Consider the following 18,578-nt stretch of genomic DNA (forward strand, 5'->3'; position numbering starts at 1 on the left):
TAAGGGAGAGAGGGTTATATATGGTTTACAGGGACTAAGGGAGAGAGGGTTATATATGGTTTACAGGGACTAAGGGAGAGAGGGTTATATATGGTTTACAGGGACTAAGGGAGAGAGGGTTATATATGGTTTACAGGGACTAAGGGAGAGAGGGTTATATATGGTTTACATGGACTAAGGGAGAGAGGGTTATATATGGTTTACAGGGACTAAGGGAGAGAGGGTTATATATGGTTTACAGGGACTAAGGGAGAGAGGGTTATATATGGTTTATAGGGACTAAGGGAGAGAGGGTTATATATGGTTTACAGGGACTCAGAATGTGGATTGTGTGGTTTACAGGGACTAGAAAACATTAGAACAGACTCAATGTTGGTTATGTGTGGTTTATGGAGACTATAGCCTGGTGGTTTGAATGGCCTAGATTAAACTGGACCTGGTGTCTAATAGCAGTTTCTAGTAAGTGCATACTGATGTCATCCTCTCTTCTGGTGGGTGAAATCTGATCTAGTGTGGATGTGCATACTAGGAGAGAGAAGTGCCAGGACAAGACAGTTTGGTTTAGTGGAAAGGCAAGCCCCATGCACTGCAAGAAGAAATCTTAAAAAGGTAGACTCAGCGAGATGACGTTGCAACGAGCAGCACCGTAGATAATGAGATGCGCGTGATTCTCACAGTCACACAGAGTATCTGTGCTTCAAATCAAATCAAACTTTTGTCACATGTGCCGAATACAACAGGTGTAGACCTTACTGTGAAATGCTTACTTACAAGCCCTTAACCAACAATGCAGTTCCAATAAAGAGTTAAGAAATATTTAACAAATAATAATGTAAATAGTCAGGGTGGCCATTTGATTAATTGTTCAGCAGTCTTATGGCTTGGGGGTAGAAGCTGTTAAGGAGCCTTTTGGTCCTAGACTTGGCACACCGGTACCGCTTGCCGTGCGGTAGCAGAGAGAACAGTCTATGACTTGGCTGACTGGAGTCTTTGACAATTTTTTGGCCTTTCCTCTGACACCGCTTAGTATATAGGTCCTGGATGGCAGGAAGCTTGGCCCCAGTGATGTACTGGGCCGTAAGCACTACCCTCTGTAGCGCCTTACGGTCAGATGCCGAGCAGTTGCCATACCAGGCGGTGATGCAACCGGTCAGGATGCTCTCAATGGTGCAGCTGTATAACCTTTTGAGGACCTGGGGACCAATCGCAAATATTTTCAGTCTCCTGAGGGGGAAAAGGTGTTGTCGTGCCCTCTTCACAACTGTCTTGGTGTGTTTGGACCATGATAGTTTGTTGGTGATGTGGACACCAAGGAACTTGAAACTCTTGACCCGCTCCACTACAGCCCCGTCAATGTTAACGGGGGCCTGTTCGGCCTGCCTTTTCCTGTAGTCCACGATCATCTCCTTTGTCTTGCTCACATTGAGGGAGAGGGTGTTGTCCTGGCACCACACTGCCAGGTCTCTGACCTCCTCCCTATGGGCTGTCTCATCGTTGTCGGTGATCAGGCCTACCACTGTTGTGTCGTCACGTAAGAAAACTAAATTATGGTGCTGGAGTCGTGTTTGGCCACGCAGTCGTGGGTGAACAGAGTACAGGAGGGGACTAAGCACGCACCCCTGAGGGGCCCCAGTGTTGAGGATCAGCCTGGCAGACATGTTGTTGCCTACCCTTACCACCTGGGGGCGGCCCATCAGGAAGTCCAGGATCCAGTTGCAGAGGGAGGTGTTTAGTCCCAAGGTCCTTAGCTTAGTGATGAGCTTTGTGGGCACTATGGTGTTGAACGCTGAGCTGTAGTCAATAAACAGCATTCTCACATAGGTGTTCCTTTTGTCCAGGTGGGAAAGGGCAGTGTGGAGTGCGATTGCTTCATTTGTGGATCTGTTGTGGCGATATGCGAATTGGAGTGAGTCTAGGGTATCCGGGATGATGCTGTTGATGTGAGCCATGACCAGCCTTTCAAAGCACTTCATGGCTACCGACGTCAGTGCTACGGGGCGGTAATAATTTAGGCAGGTTACCTTCGCTTCCTTGGGCACAGGGACTATGGTGGTCTGCTTGAAACATGTAGGTATTACAGACTCGGTCAGGGAGAGGTTGAAAATGTCAGTGAAGGCGCATGCTTTAAGTACACATCCTGGTAATCCGTCTGGCCCCTGTATTGACGCTTTGCCTGTTTAATGGTTCGTCTGAGAGCTTAGCGGGATTTCTTATAAGCGTCCGGATTAGTGTCCCGCTCCTTGAAAGCGGCAGCTCTAGCATTTAGCTCGATGCGGATGTTGCCTGTAATCCATGGCTTCTGGTTGGGATATGTACGTACGGTCACTGTGGGGACGACGTCGTCGATGCACTTATTGATGAAGCCGATGACTGAAGTGGTGAATCCCGGAACATATTCCAGCCTGTGCTAGTAAAACAGTCCTGTAGCTTATGGCCTTATACAGCTCATTGAGTGTGGTCTTAGTGCCAGCATCGGTTTGTGGTGGTAAATAGATGGCTACAAATAATATAGATGAGAACTCTCTTGGTAGATAGTCTGGACTACAGCTTATCATAAGGTACTCTACCTCAGGCGAGCAATACTCGAGACTTCTTTAATATTAGACATCGCGCACCAGCTGTTATTGACAAATAGACACACACCCCTGCCTTACCAGACGTAGCTTCTCTGTCCTGACGATGCTACAACCTGGTATCTACTGGTGCAAAACAGTTGACAAGTTTAGCCTCGCGCGCCAACGCTCTTAGCCGTTGCCAGAATTGACCAGATTTTACTTCATGCATGCAACTCATTTCGCTGAGTCAAACTTTAATGAGTGAGTGGGAGTATACCTGGTCCCAGTGCTTGAGCGAGAGGGTGGAGAGGGGTGTGGCGTTGGCGAACTCCAGGTTGGCAAAGTGCCAGTCGAGGATCTGTCTGTCCCGGGACGACAGGTACACGTCACTGTAGAGAGATTATCAGAGGGTTAAAAAAAAGAACGGATGGATGCGAGCATCTAGCCTGGTCCCAGACCTGCCTGTGGCCTGGTCCCAGACCTGCCTGTGGCCTGGTCCCAGACCTGCCTGTGGCCTGGTCCCAGACCTGCCTGTGGCCTGGTCCCAGACCTGCCTGTGGCCTGGTCCCAGACCTGCATGTGGCCTGGTCCCAGACCTGCCTGTGGCCTGGTCCCAGACCTGCCTGTGGCCTGGTCCCAGACCTGCATGTGGCCTGGTCCCAGACCTGCCTGTGGCCTGGTCCCAGACCTGCCTGTGGCCTGGTCCCAGACCTGCCTGTGGCCTGGGTCTGGTCCCAGACCTGCCTGTGGCCTGGTCCCAGACCTGCCTGTGGCCTGGGTCTGGTCCCAGACCTACCTGTGGCCTGGTCCCAGACCTGCCTGTGGCCTGGGTCTGGTCCCAGACCTGCCTGTGGCCTGGTCCCAGACCTGCCTGTGGCCTGGGTCTGGTCCCAGACCTGCCTGTGGCCTGGGTCTGGTCCCAGACCTGCCTGTGGCCTGGGTCTGGTCCCAGACCTGCCTGTATCCTGGTCCCAGACCTGTCTGTACTTTAGCCTACTCCATTGTCATTGTAAAGCCAAACATTGGCATGACAATTCCATATAGAGTTGGCAAGAGAGCAGAAACAGACTAGCCCCCAGGCTACAGCACGCCCACGCTTAAAGAACAGGACCACAACAGGCCTTTACGGTGGAGTTGAGGGGTTAAAGTGTTACCTGGGTGGGTTGGCCTCCAGTTCCTGGAGCTTCTCCTCCAGTTTGACCTGCAACTCCACCAGCTCATCATACTCCTACAGGAGACAGGGGACAGCAAGGTATAAGCACTGTGGGACATATAGAGGTGTGTGTACTGGACACTAAGTGATAGTAAGGGAAACAAGGGCATGTATGTACTGCGCTGCACACACCCCCAAAGAGGTTCTAAGTCAAGTAGGAAGGACAGCAGCTTAGTCAGTTTAATGGGCTGACTCACCCTATCCAGATTTCCCACAGTTTCACCACCTACCCCTGCAGCCACGGCCTAACAAATATGTCCAACTAAAACCCCACAGCGTTCGGACCAAGGCTTCCCCGACCCTGACCTAGCCTGTATGTGTATCAAACACACTCTGTGTGGTGTGTGTGGTGTGTACACCATTTCCAACCAGACAGACCAGCCTGAGTCACGCCTTAGAAGTTGCTTTTTCAGGAGGCAGTCGACCGAAAGACGACAAGTTCAGACAGCAGCTGTGTTTACGCTTGCCTCCTGAAAATACACTTCTGAGGTGAAGCTTTATCTGCGCAAAAAAATTATACACACCAGGCAAGGCATTAGACCAGTCAAACACATGCTGCTGAAACGGTCGGCTTTGCTTAGAGATAATACCATTGTCACGACTTATAGCATTTTTTGTCTCTATGGGGCAAATCCTACAATTCTATTTAAGTCGAATTCTCACTTAAGTCGTGCGTTGATGTCAATGGGAGGCTGAGTGAAAATTGGACTTAAGTGAAAGTTAGGTATCAAGTACACTTCTTTGTCCTTGTCTTAATGGCCCAAATCCAATCTATCTATTTGCTATGCTAACATTATTTCTGGTAAAGCTCTTAGGCTGCGTTAAAAACAGGCAGCCCAACTCTTGATTATTTTTCCACTAATTAGTCTTTTGGGCAAACGATCTGAATTAGGCTGAATTAGAACACCTCAGTCTATTGGACGTTACCAGACAAAAGAACACATCAGTGATTATATGTGCCATTGAGAAAGAGGGATACTTTTTAAAAATGAAAAACAGATTGAGATTACAATGCCAAAGGGCCAAACACTTACTGGATGACCATCTCCAGGGCCTGTCCCAGAGACACAGGCCAACGATCTGAATTATGCTGCCGGTGTTAACGAAGCCATAGTGTGACAGACAGTAGGCTATAGTCATTAGTCTCTATATTTCCCCTTGCAAATTAGTTTACTCAAATCAAGAAAATACTTGAATGGAGGAGAGACTAACAACCACAACAATTACAATGGAATGTCTTCATGGAAAGTAAATCAACAGCGAGAGGTATACAGACTAGGCCTTTACTATAGCTGCAGGCCATTCTGCTAGTCAAGCTGCTATTGGGAGTCCCTGTCCACAGAAAACATATTCTGATAATCGCACGAAAGTGGCTTAAAATTGATGCGATTCAAAACACATACATTGAGAACGCCTTTAATTTAATCAAATTGTGTCTGGAGGCTAGAAATAGGTGATTGCTCCTGCTAACAACTCCAGCTGTTAGATTTATGGCTTATCCACACAGTGTGAGAGTCTGGAGAAAGTACCACACCTCACAGGAATGGAATTAGTTTGTTTTGGAAAAACAACTAAGCAAACAGGAAAGTAATCAAAGTAATGTGGCATTAACTGCTTGCAGCTTGAAGCCATTTGTACGGAACAAGTCAATTGAGGTGATGAGGATTTCAATTCCATTTTGTTCCTATCCACTCCAAAAACCAACATCATCAATCATCCCATAATCTAGTTTTATCCATACCTCCATCTATCCTTCCTCTCTGCCTCTACAGTAGGGTGGTGTGACCGAGAACGTGAGTGGTTGACTTGTGGTCTCACCTTGCAGAGTGCAGTCAGGTCGCGGTGCTTGCTCTTGACCAGGAACTCGGCGGTGATGTCTCTGGGGGGCTTGACCTCGCTGGCCTCCTTGTGCTGCTGATACAGCTCTTTGACCCTCTCCTTGGTACCCACCATCTGACGAAATGAGGGAAAGCGAGAAAGGTAGATATACAAAGGAGGAGAAAACAGATTAAAAGGAGGGACAGAGTAAATCTACACGCAAGCTACTCATCGTTCTTTTGACCTCTGAGATACAGTGGATCTCATGGTCACCTTGTTCAACAGCTCCTTGAGATCCTCTTGGGTCTTGACTATCTTCTTCCAGTGCTCTATCTGCTCATCTTTCACATGTTTCTCCTGCAACCTATTGGACATTACCAGACAAAAGAACACCTCAGTCTATTGGACGTTACCAGACAAAAGAACACATCAGTGATTATATGTGCCATTGAGAAAGAGGGATACTTTTTTTATGAAAAACAACACACAACCACTGTCACAGAATTTGTACAAGTTGCTTGGCCGTTGATCTCTAGTGGACAGATTCAGCACGTAAATCGAAGAATCTGTCGCGACGGGATGGAATGCGTAGGATAATGAGCAGCAGTAGTTCTGGTGTTTGGGTTTTCCACACTGATTATTTGGGCATATCAGGATTGGGTGAAAGCGGTGCTTAAACACTTCAACTGAAGGGGAACTCCCAATTTCTAACACGTATGGATGGACCCAGAACTAAATCACACGGCTGACCAAATTACACTAGATTGTTCTGGGTTAACTGAGATTACCTGGCCAAAGGGCCAAACACTTACTGGATGACCACCTCCAGGGCCTGTCCCAGAGACACAGGCTTGTTGTTAAGGAAGTTGAAGTCCAGCTGGTGGCTGAGGTAGGAGGTGGCCTCCAGCAGACGGTTAAACTCCTGCTCCACCATCTCATCCTTCTCCTTGGGCACCTGGGGGAGCAGTCAGTAATACAGTGACGTGTTAAGAATCAACCATAGGATTACAGCATTTGATACTAACAATTTGACGTCAATCATGAACATGAGGTCAGCAGGGAGGGCGGTCCAATTTAGAAAGCAATCCTTATTTTCTCTATAAAGAGAAGCTGACCTAGGAGGTATTGTTTACCATTAAGGTATCGATTCGGAAGGGGAAAAAATGACTGACTACAAACATACTACAGCCAACTGAACCATAGACAGACACTCAAGAACAGACCCAGTTCTATTACGGTCTACTACACAGTTGCTTCATTGGAAACTGACAGCTGATTTGACATTAATATGAACAATAGGTGAACAATGTTATCATGTAGTACCACAATCCCAAAACAATACATACACTTGTGCATCGTTCGCCCTTTAGCAGTCAGCCAGGAGATGAACCAGGAGATGAACGCAGGAGGGATTGAGGCCGGGGGTCAAATAAATAACAAATTAGATAAACAAACACAAACTTAACATTGAACAGATTTACATACACTTGAAAATGACACTCAGTTGCACGTGGAGTGGGGCGCGACCGGCTGCCTTATGCCTGACTACCACCTCTGTGAAATGGGTCATATTCATTAGGCACCAACTGGAAGAAAATGGACTGAAACAGGGAGGGACTACCTCAACTTGTCTAATAAGAAAAAGGCTCATTTCCATTTTCCATTGCAAAATGTTTTGCCATAATGAATACAACCCTGGCCTGAAAATAACCCCAAACATCCTACTGCTGCTTGATAGAGAGGGGGGAGAAAATAATAGTTCACAAAGGACACTGCTGTTTATTTCCAGTCGAACATTATTACATTTGGAGAGTCCGGTCTCAACCCGGAGAGGGCTGAGCTGTTGGATGATGCTAGGCTAAGCGGCTAACTGAATCCACCCTGCTAAGCGGCTAACTGAATCCACCCTGCTAAGCGGCCAACTAAATCCACCCTGCTAAGCGGCTAACTGAATCCACCCTACTAAGCGGCTAACTGAATCCACCCTACTAAGCGGCTAACTGAATCCACCCTGCTAAGCGGCTAACTGAATCCACCCTTATAAGCGGCTAACTGAATCCACCCTGCTAAGCGGCTAACTGAATACACCCTGCTAAGCGGCTAACTGAATACACCCTGCTAAGCGGCTAACTGAATACACCCTACTAAGCGGCTAACTGAATCCACCCTGCTAAGCGGCTAACTGAGTCCACCCTGCTAAGCAGCTAAATGAATCCACCCTGCTAAGCGGCTAAATGAATCCACCCTGATAAGCGGCTAACTGAATCCACCCTGCTAAGCAGCTAAATGAATCCACCCTGATAAGCGGCTAAATGAATCCACCCCGCGGACAAAGTGAAGGGCCCTGCTAACACAGCACATAGTGGTTCAGCACAGGAGGTAAATAACAAATGGAGCAAGTTAACATGGGGGAACGAGAACCAAATAGTGATGTATACAATTGTAGGTTACAATGGTAGAAAGTTGCGTTTGGGGTAAGCAGACATTTCAACTGCTGAAATCGAGCATGCTTGCACGAGACACCAACACGCCAATGTAGGCCTAATATGACAATTCATTTTCTTATAATGTTCTATCTACATGCAGGCATTTCACTCAACTGCAGCCTAAACCTCATAACGTAAAGTAAGTTAACCAAATAGTTAGCGATGCAGCACTCACAGCTTGACCGTTGGCTTCGTACAGAGGGCACTTCTGTTTAATCTTGGCCAGCTCCATGTTGACCTGCTTACTGACCACTGCCATGGGATTCCCTCCTAGAACACACCAGATAGAACATCAGGATATAGGCCTACACAACCATAGAACCATCACATAGCCTATATTACAACTACAAGGAATGTCATTGATTACTAGCCTGGCAGTTCACTTGATGATGACTATTGCGTATAACTTTGGAGGTCTTTTCACTTTCATCCTCCCTCGCTTTTCTCTTTTTGCTTACTTCGGCATCAGGCTCAGAGAACTGCTGTGCTAAGCTTAACGTTTTAGGCCTGGGGTCAGTGAAAAATAGCGACTGAACACTCAAAGTGGACACACCAGAAAGCTACAGTTGGTGTTTTCTGGAGTATATTTTCCAAAGATTAGCAATGTAAGTACACATGATACAGTGAGGGATAAAAGTATTTGATCCCCTACTGATTTTGTACGTTTGCCCACTGACAAAGAAATGATCAGTCTATAATTTTAATGGTAGGTTTATTTGAACAGTGAGAGACAGATAACAACAACAAAATCCAGAAAAACGCATGTCAAAATTTTTATAAATTGATTTGCATTTTAATGAGGGAAATAAGTATTTCACCCCCTCTCAATCAGAAAGATTTCTGCCTCACAGGTGTCTTTTATACAGGTAACGAGCTGAGATTAAGAGCACACTCTTAGAAGCAATCAATCAATCAGATTCCAAACTCTCCACCATGGCCAAGACCAAAGAGCTCTCCAAGGATGTCAGGGACAAGATTGTAGACCAACACAAGGCTGGAATGGGCTACAAGACCATCGCCAAGCAGCTTGGTGAGAAGTTGACAACAGTTGGTGTGATTATTCGCAAATGGAAGAAACACAAAAGAACTGTCAATCTCCATCGGCCTGGGGCTCCATGCAAGATCTCACCTCGTGGAGTTGCAATGATCATGAGAACAGTGAGGAATCAGCCCAGAACTACACGGGAGGATCTTGTCAATGATCTCAAGGCAGCTGGGACCATAGTCACCAAGAAAACAATTGGTAACACACTATGCCGTGAAGGACTGAAATCCTGCAGCGCCCGCAAGGTCCCCCTGCTCAAGAAAGCACATATACAGGCCCGTCTGAAGTTTGCCAATGAACATCTGAATGATTCAGAGGAGAACTGGGTGAAAGTGTTGTGGTCAGATGAGACCAAAATCGAGCTCTTTGGCATCAACTCAACTCGCCGTGTTTGGAGGAGGAGGAATGCTGCCTATGACCCCAAGAACACCATCCCCACCGTCAAACATGGAGGTGGAAACATTATGCTTTGAGGGTGTTTTTCTGCTAAGGGGACAGGACAACTTCACCGCATCAAAGGGACGATGGGACGGGGCCATGTACCGTCAAATCTTGGGTGAGAACCTCCTTCCCTCAGCCAGGGCATTGAAAATGGGTCGTGGATGGGTATTCCAGCATGACAATGACCCAAAACATACGGCCAAGGAAACAAAGGAGTGGCTCAAGAAGAAGCACATTAAGGTCCTGGAGTGGCCTAGCCAGTCTCCAGACCTTAATCCCATAGAAGATCTGTGGAGGGAGCAGAAGGCTCGAGTTGCCAAACGTCAGCCTCAAAACCTTAATGACTTGGAGAAGATCTGCAAAGAGGAGTTGGACAAAAAAATCCCTCCTGAGATGTGAGCAAACCTGGTGCAAACTACAAGAAACGTCTGACCTCTGTGATTGCCAACAAGGGTTTTGCCACCAAGTACTAAATCATGTTTTGCAGAGGGGTCAAATACTTATTTCCCTCATTTGAAATGCAAATCAATTTATAGCATTTTTGACATGCGTTTTTCTGGAGTTTTTTGTTGTTCTGTCTCTCACTGTTCAAATAAACCTCCCATTGAAATTGTGGACTGATCGTGTCTTTGTCGGTGGGCAGACGTGCAGAATCAGCAGGGGATTAAATACTTTTTTCCCTCACTGTATACATATATATGTGTATGTATGTGTATATATATATATATAAATAATAATATATATAAATAATAATATATATATACACACATACATACACACACACATATATACATACATATATATATATACTGAGATCATGTGACACTTAGATTGCACACAGGTGGACTTTATTTAACTAATTATGTGACTTCTGAAGGTAATTGGTTGCACCAGATCTTATTTAGGGGCTTCATAGCAAAGGGGGTGAATACATATGCACGCACCACTTTTCCGTTATTTATTTTTTTGAATTGTTTGAAAGAAGTTATGTCTTTTCATTTCACTTCACCAATTTGGACTATTTTGTGTATGTCCATTACATGAAATCCAAATAAAAATCCATTTAAATTACAGGTTGTAATGCAACAAAATAGGAAAACGCCAAGAGGGATGAATACTTTTGCAAGGCACTGTAAATGACTAATGTAAAATACTCTGAATAGACGAGTAGTATGAAAATAAGAGCGTCTGCTAAATGACTAAAATGTAATGTAAAATATATTATGATCGCACAACAAGCTGAATATGACCAAACTTGGTATCTTTTGAAACACATCTGTGGAATCTCATCGTTCTATCCAATAGTAGTTTTTATAGGAGAAAAGTGGTGAACAAGTATTGTTTTGCCTGTCCAATCCTTTTCATTCAGACTACATTTGATGAGACTACATTGAAAAGGTCAACACCACCCTCTGCTGGTGAGAAGCTGTCATAGCAGGAACACTGACGAATTCACAGTAGAGGTATTAGTCAATAGATCATTCAAAGTAAATTGTTCCTTGATAATAGGTGAGAGGAATTTGCGGTCAACTGGAAATGACTGTTCAACGTGACTTTCAATCATCTACATCCTCACCTGTACATGTATGTAATAGTTTGCATGTCTCTGGTTCATCCTTACTAGAATGCAAAATTCTGTAAAATTTCACCGGTTTTCTAAAAATCCCAGTTGGAGGATTCCTGGATTTCATGCTTATTCCCCACTGATTCCGGGGATCTTCCCATCTGGATTTCCAGAAAACCTGGTATTTTTGGGAGAGTTAACAGAATTTCACAACCCTAATCCTTACCCAGTCCCGTCACCACCATGGCCCCCAGATCAGCCACGTAGTTGCCCTTCCGGAACGTGGCCACTCTCCCCCCAACGCGGTCCTGAGAGGAGACAACCATATCACACAACTACCACAGTGAAGAGGAAAACCTTTAGCTGTTACACCAGGTCAAAACAGGACACCAGGCTGGTCAGTATCACTGGATTAGCGGATGGGTAGATGTAGGGCGTGTTCAATTGGCACAAAACAGAAGAAAACGGTCAAAGGCGGAGCGAAACAGACTATCTGAGCTTATCCAATAAGAATTATTTTATTTGTTTTTCTATGGTGTGCCCCAATGTACATGACCCTCTTTATTGTGCTCGTGTTGACATGTGATGTGCTGTTGACCCACCCTGGCCTCCAGTACTGTCACGTCCATGCCGAAACTCTGCAGCTGCCGCGCGGCCGCCAGCCCAGACACACCCCCTCCGATGATGATTACCTTCCCAGTCTTCTTTGCTGCAGGGACACAGGGAAACCAGAGTGGTTGACAATCACATCATAGTAATGGGGGATGAAATCGATAGTTGCATATTGCAATATTATTTTTGGACGATATTATATTGATACTTTGGCTCCAGGTATCATTTCTTTTTTGTTGCTAGGTAGCGTTAGCTAGCGATAGCCGTCTGTACCTGTGCCAAAACTCTGGTATTTTTCATCCTATCGCTTGTTCTCCATCTTCTTTTTAAATAGTGAGTCAACATGTTTTCAGCATTTGTATTTCCCTGACGGATCAAAACTCTTTCTCTTGTCTCTCTGCAGCAGACATATAGTGAGCAATTTTTCATCGCAATAAAATTACAGTATCGAATTGCAATACATATAGAATCGTAATACATGTTGTATCAGCGCCTATGTATCGTGATAAAATCGTATCTTTAAGTCCCTGGCAATTCCCAGCCCTACCACATAACCAGTTATTTTGACACACACATTGCTAAAAATATACTTATTTTCACGTCATCCAGTATCTGAGGGTATGCTTCAGGAAAACACCTATATATGCAGTGTTTTCCACTAGCACCGGCTGTCGGCTATACAGCCGATTACAGACACATTTTCAGCCAGGTACTTTTTCCACTTAAATTAACTAGGCTACTTTTCAATTAGCGAGTCAGAAAAGTCTGCAGAGCCCTCTCCCGCTAGAATGAACAATATGCATCTTCTAGCGATCTATTGATAGGCAAAGTGAGCGATGACATGGAAACACTGCTGGTTTGACAGTCTGCTGTCTGTCCCGACTCTCTGTACCTGGATGTGTGCATTATGTGTGTTGTGGTTGTAGTCAAATGTCTTTACACAGAGGGAGAGAGCATGAATTTGCACGTCCCATATAATGTGGTAACGATTATTCAAAATCCACTTAGCCTATTGTTTTCTGGCACATTCATTTACTTTCTTTCGCGTGCAGGGTCCCAAAATAACGATGGCCCGCTGGTCAGGGCCAGTAAAAACATGTGTCAGGCCAGTGGATCTCGTCAGTCACTGGCCCAAAAGGGCCACTAACTTTTCAGCGCATCTTTGCATTCCGGTTGAACATTTTACCTGCTCATTCGCAGTCTACCATTGAAAATAATTGAAGACTACATGCGTAAATGTCATGCAATTTGTATTTGAGCAATATGATTGGCCGTTAATTCAAGCATCACCACGCTCCCGCGAGAGCAATACATGAGTTGATGCCTTCACACAGCACACGCAAGCTGTCCAGAACAAAAAGAAGCACCCAACTCGCTGAGCTTATTTATTTTAGGGAAAGTGATTTACAAAAGTTAACCTTCAATAGTGAAAATACTAGCAATATGCTGGCTACTGTTGATAGTTTGCAAAAAGAACGCTACAAAAACACACCTAGCATTCCTCTTGGCTAGCCTAGTGTAGCCATGTCGATTAAGCATTAAGGCCCGAGGGGGTGTGGTATATGGCCAATATACCACGGCTAAGGGCTGTTCTTCAGTGGAGGTGCCTTATTGCTATTATAAACTGGTTTCCAAAGTAATTAGAGCAGTAAAAATAAATGTTTTGTCATACCCGTGGTATACGGTCTGATATACCATGGCTGTCAGCCAATCAGCACTCAGGGCTCGAACCACCCAGTTTATGATATCTCTTTTGGAAATTTGTCTTAAAGGGGCAGCATCCTATTTTCAAAATGAAGGCAATGAATACAATGCAATTCAAATGAATAGAGTAATGACTTGCATTGTAAAATGATTACACAGCTTTTTAATACATATCATAACCAAATGTAGCCTATTAATAGCTGAATATAGAGAGAAAGCTTGCCAACATATAGGCCCCCCCAATGCATTTAAGAACTACACTATGTCCGGGCCTGTAGAAATTCTGTTCGGGCCAGTAGATTTTTGGCCAGTGAGAAAAAAAGTTACCGTTGGACTCTGGCGTTTCATATGCAGCCATGGAGTGGAGGCGTAAAGGCTATTTACTGTGCTTCGATTGACAAACAGCAACCTTGACTAGTTTATAAAAGGTGTCGATCTGACTGATCTCATATATCCTTGCCAATTCTTAAATCATACAACGTAGTTATATGTCCATGGTATCGCATCGGGACATTTAATCTGAAGATCTCACTTGTATTTTTGATATGAAGTCCATCAGGACTTGCCAGACAGTGACGTTAAAGTGAGTGACCCGTCAGTAGCCTACTGAATTGCATCGGTAAGAGAGCTGTTCATTTGGCTCCCTCATTTGCATACTGGTAGGCTTTTTGTCGCTCATCTGCAGATAAATGATGAAAACAGAGGCAGATGGTGAATCCTCCTTACTGCAGAAACAATAGGTAGGCTAGTGGAGAGAGAGCCTCACTCTGGTCCAAAATATTATAAAAGAAAACAGATTGAATTGTTTTAAAAGCTAAAATGATACATATATGGTATTTTCAGATATTGATAAAGGTCTACTGATTTAATCAAAGTGTTGACAATGGAGTAATCAACTGTTGCTTTCTGTGTAGCAAAACCCATGTTTAACACATGCTTCATTCTTCAATCATACCTGTATTGCAGATAGCTGAGAAAATGCCTTTTAAAAGGAAGATTGAAGCCTGTGGAAGTCAGCAGACAATTACAGGATTCTATAAAGGCCCAGTGCGGTCAAAATTAAGTTTTTCCTGTGTTTTTATCATATTGTACAACAGCTGATGAACCTACTTACACTGTAAAAGTGTGAACATTTGATCTGTGTTATTTCCTGATAGTTGCTGGTTGAAAATACAATCTAGCATTAGGATGTACCAGAGGCCACCTAAATAAAGCTTGTTCAGCAAAAAGGTCTTAATCCTGACTGGCTACTTTTTCTATTTGTCTGGCTACTCCATGTGCTTGTGGAAAACATTGTCTATGCATGCCTAAATACCAAGAAGTACTACTGGTGTGCGTTTAATATGTGCATATCTAAATGAGTGTATGCATTGTACATAAAGTTTCTGTATCTGGCAGATAGTGAAAAGCTAATATACTCACTTGGTAAAGGCTTGACTCTCTTGTAGATGCCAAAGTTGATGAGGCCGTGTCTCTCCAGGTAACTGTGTATCCTGTGCACCAGCACTGTATCACTGTTGTACGGCGCTTCGAGTTGCTGTGCTGTGGCTTCGAAGGTCAGCTGGATTTTCGGGTTATCGAGCCAAAGTTGGAGCTAGAACGGAGAATTCGCCACAACTTCAGACCAAAGTCCAAAATGTACAATACTCTCCAGAAAGAAGCAAATCGTATTAATGAAGTGTGTGTGTGTGTGTGTGTGCATTCTCACCGTGCGGTTGCGGATGTACAGGAACACCTTCTGTGTCTGCTGGGGCCCGCTGATGATGTCCGGGAAGCAGGCGGCCTCCTGGGAGGTCATGCGGTCGTGTGGGAGGCGGCTCTGGAACGCAGCTCCCTCCACGCCTGGAAAACCACAAACACACCACCCTCACCACCTGCCCTGACACACACACACACACCTTTCGCTGCCCAATGTAACATTCACGCTCACAGACACACACTTTCGCAAAGTCCGACTCACACTCACCAGAAGGCTCCTCAGGCTCGCTGTCCGGCTCCTCCTCCACGGGAGGCGCCGGCGGCGGGATCACCTGCTTTCGCTCTTTCTCCGCCTTGGCATTGCGCTCCTCCTCCGAGTAGTATTCGTCCTCAGACAGATTGGCCAGGCTTTCGTCCATCTCGCGGTACTCCACCTGCAACAAGGGGCACAATAAACGCTCCATTAAAACCATGTTCCGGCTCACCTGAGATGAGGTCAAAGGTCAAGCTCCCTGTGCTCCTCTGGTGTTGTTCACCACTAATTAAATGGCCATACCAAGATTACTGTATTCTTAATAGTCATTCAATGTGCTCCTGGTCTAGGGCTGGTGGGGGCACGTGCTTGTAGTGACTTCCTCTATTTCTCTCTAAGATAGGGGGGACAGGAGTAATAGGTTTTTTACTTTTGATCGCTTGCGGCGGCTTGTCCTGCGGCCCTCAGCCGTGTCCGGGTCAACGCCTCCGGGGCCAGGAGGGTGGAGCAGAGGGGGTCCGCCAGGCTCCCCGCTTGGGGAGGCCCGCTCTTTCTTTTTTATCTCCATGGGGCCTGGTGCCGAAGCAGGGGCCCCAGCCTGGGCAGTAGCCTGAGCTTCAGGGGCCCGCTCAGCTCCCCCTGCCGCCGAGGAGGAGGAAGATGCGGAGGAAGAGGTGCCTGCATCCGACTTCTTACTCGACAGCATAATGGAGGAAGACAGAGGCCTCTCCTGGAAAGAGAGACCACAAAAATAGGCATGAGCCAAATCCATTCGCAGCTCTAGAGTTTCAGCTGGTGATGTGATACTCTAGGATGGCCAGTGTTGAAGTTTTTCCACAACGATGGTCCATTGTGTTGTGATGGAAAATAATAAACGGCTATGAAGTTGCATATTAGCAACATTTCTGCATTTCGCAAATGAAAATGACGATGAATTGCTGTTAATGGATTTATTTTTACAATGGCCAGGCAAAAAGATCACCAATATAGCTAAGAAACACAACTAGAATATTGAGATCATTTTGTTGTTCAGATTAATTTTGTAGTTTACCAACTCAACTAACATCTCCTGGTCACACTGAATGTTTTTTGTTGTGATTTTTTATGTTTCATAATTTTCTTTGTCTGATTAATGCATTCATGTTCTCACTTTCTATATGGATAATAACAATATCATGATGGAAAAATATGGAAAAGAGTTCTGAACAACTCCATAACAGCTAGCTAAATACATTTCTATAATTTTTATTGTTGGGGCTTTAAATGCACCTGCCAGTCACGGGAATTGTAGCGTGCCTAAGAAGTGCACTATTAGCTAGATGCGTTGACAGATGTGCATGATGACAAATGTAAGAGGACGCCACAATAACCTTGTCTTGTTTTAACCATTTCTCCGGGCACCTGGTAATATCCATTCAAACACTAAGAAATAAAGACAGAATCAGAAATATGGTCATGAACAACTGCAACTGAGAAATAGTTAGTTAAGTCCACCTAGCCAGGCCGAAAGCCAATCAGTCCTGGGCCCGGTTTCCCAAAAGCATCTTAAGGCTAAATTAATCGTTAAAAGGCTCTAGCTAACGATTAACTTAGCCTTAATAACTTAAGATCTCCAGGTGTATTAGCTAGCTAGGAATTAGCTAGCTATTACTAGGTAGCTAACTACTTAATTTATTGTAATTGTATTTTAAACATGCAGAGAAAAACAACCGTTGGTACTAGTAGTTAGGCCAGATAGCTATCTAACATTACTTGGTTCGTATCAATCGCCTTTTTCGATGGTTTCGTAACCAAGAAAACATGTCGGACAATCGGACTGCAGCCGCCAGTCAGTCGAGCTAGCTAACAAGCCATCTGCCTAGCTAAATCATGCTGCTAATGTTAGCTAGCTAGCCATTTTATAAACCCCAGTCTGACATTATTACAACATAGCTAGCTAGCTTCTCTGACTTAACAAGGTCTATTTAACGCGTAATGTGCATGTTGTACTGTCCTCACCGGATTCACAAACTAATCAATTTAGTTAGATAGCTAACTAGTTAGCTAACGTTAGCAGGCTAACAATGAGTCTCAGCAGATGAAGTGTCTGTGTGTGCTAGTTAGCTAACGATAGCAACTAGCTAACGATAGCAACTAGCTAACGTTACCCGTGTCAGTGAAAACACTGCACTCCAATTACGTGTTAGTAACTTAGCTACGCTATAAAATAATATCGCATTTCAGTATTCAGGCAATACTGGGGCCGTGAGATGAAAAATAAAACATAACTAGCTATATGCATAATATGATATTTTTACCTCTAGATCTTCGTAATTTGTCAACACAAAGGCAACTCGTCCTCTCGTTGAATTATATGACCCGCCCCTCACTATCATCCTATTGGTTAAGGAGGAGAACGTCGATACGCTCGTGAACACAATGATTGGTTATGGATATTGTCAATCATCAAGGAAGAGGCGATTTTTTTTCAATTACGCTGATGGTTACAACAAAGATTTATTGCATTTTCTGTAGGCTACTCATGCATTTGTTTTCAGTTAATTAAATGTATGAATGAATTGAAGTCCGTGTAATTTCCCTAGAGAAAGAAACCCACACTATGTGCACATAGGGTAGGTCACCAACAAAAAATAGACAATGGAGCAAATGCATCCCTTTTAGTATCACTTGATCTGTGCTGCTCAAGCAAAACCATTCCATGAAATCATTACTCAAGCTATTTTTAGTTTTTTTGTTTATTTCACCTTTATTTAACCAGGTAAGCCAGTTGAGAACAAGTTCTCATTTACAACTGCGACCTGGCCAAGATATCTGTAGCTCAATTGGTAGAGCACCGCGCTTGTAACGCCAGGGTAGTTGGTTCGATCCCCGGGACCACCCATACGTTAAAAATGTTGTGCACATATGACTGTAAGTCGCTTTGGATAAAAGCGTCTGCTAAATGGCATATTATTATTATTATTAAAGCAAAGCACTGCGATAAAAACAACAACACAGTTACATATGGAATAAACAAAAACAAAACGTACAGTCAATAACACAATAGAAAATCTATATACAGTGTGTGCAAATGTAGTAAGTTATGGAGGTAAGGCAATAAATAGGCCATAGTGCAAAATAATTAGAATTTAGTATTAACACTGGAGTGATAGATGATGATGTGCAAATAGAGATACTGGGGTGCAAATG

The 18,578-nt window shown here is 44.5% G+C and overlaps 1 protein-coding gene across 4 annotated transcripts in view; it reads right to left on the bottom strand.

Annotated features, from left to right (window-relative positions):
* LOC311145758 (lysine-specific histone demethylase 1A-like) overlaps positions 1-17,768 on the bottom strand; it is a 42,507-nt gene extending 24,739 nt beyond the window's left edge. Inside the window, exons 1-15 of one of the 4 annotated variants that reach the window (XM_084182049.1) lie at positions 17,687-17,759; positions 16,760-16,811; positions 15,820-16,119; positions 15,399-15,570; positions 15,147-15,280; positions 14,861-15,032; positions 11,725-11,831; positions 11,349-11,430; positions 8,248-8,342; positions 6,933-6,950; positions 6,399-6,541; positions 5,860-5,950; positions 5,587-5,721; positions 3,710-3,783; positions 2,833-2,944 (exon numbers count right to left, since the gene is read on the bottom strand). In XM_084182049.1, coding sequence (XP_084038175.1) covers positions 2,833-2,944; positions 3,710-3,783; positions 5,587-5,721; positions 5,860-5,950; positions 6,399-6,541; positions 6,933-6,950; positions 8,248-8,342; positions 11,349-11,430; positions 11,725-11,831; positions 14,861-15,032; positions 15,147-15,280; positions 15,399-15,570; positions 15,820-16,119; positions 16,760-16,804 — 1,680 coding nt within the window. In that variant the 5' untranslated portion in view covers positions 16,805-16,811; positions 17,687-17,759. Of the gene's footprint in view, positions 1-2,832; positions 2,945-3,709; positions 3,784-5,586; positions 5,722-5,859; positions 5,951-6,398; positions 6,542-6,932; positions 6,951-8,247; positions 8,343-11,348; positions 11,431-11,724; positions 11,832-14,860; positions 15,033-15,146; positions 15,281-15,398; positions 15,571-15,819; positions 16,120-16,759; positions 16,812-17,686 lie in introns of all 4 variants that reach the window. The other 3 variants (XM_084182050.1, XM_084182048.1, XM_084182051.1) reach the window with 3 other exon arrangements.
* Positions 17,769-18,578: the final 810 nt, after the last annotated feature.

The sequence above is a fragment of the Coregonus lavaretus genome (assembly GCF_964263955.1).
Source record: "Coregonus lavaretus genome assembly, chromosome: 18".
Taxonomy (NCBI): Eukaryota; Metazoa; Chordata; class Actinopteri; order Salmoniformes; family Salmonidae; genus Coregonus; species Coregonus lavaretus.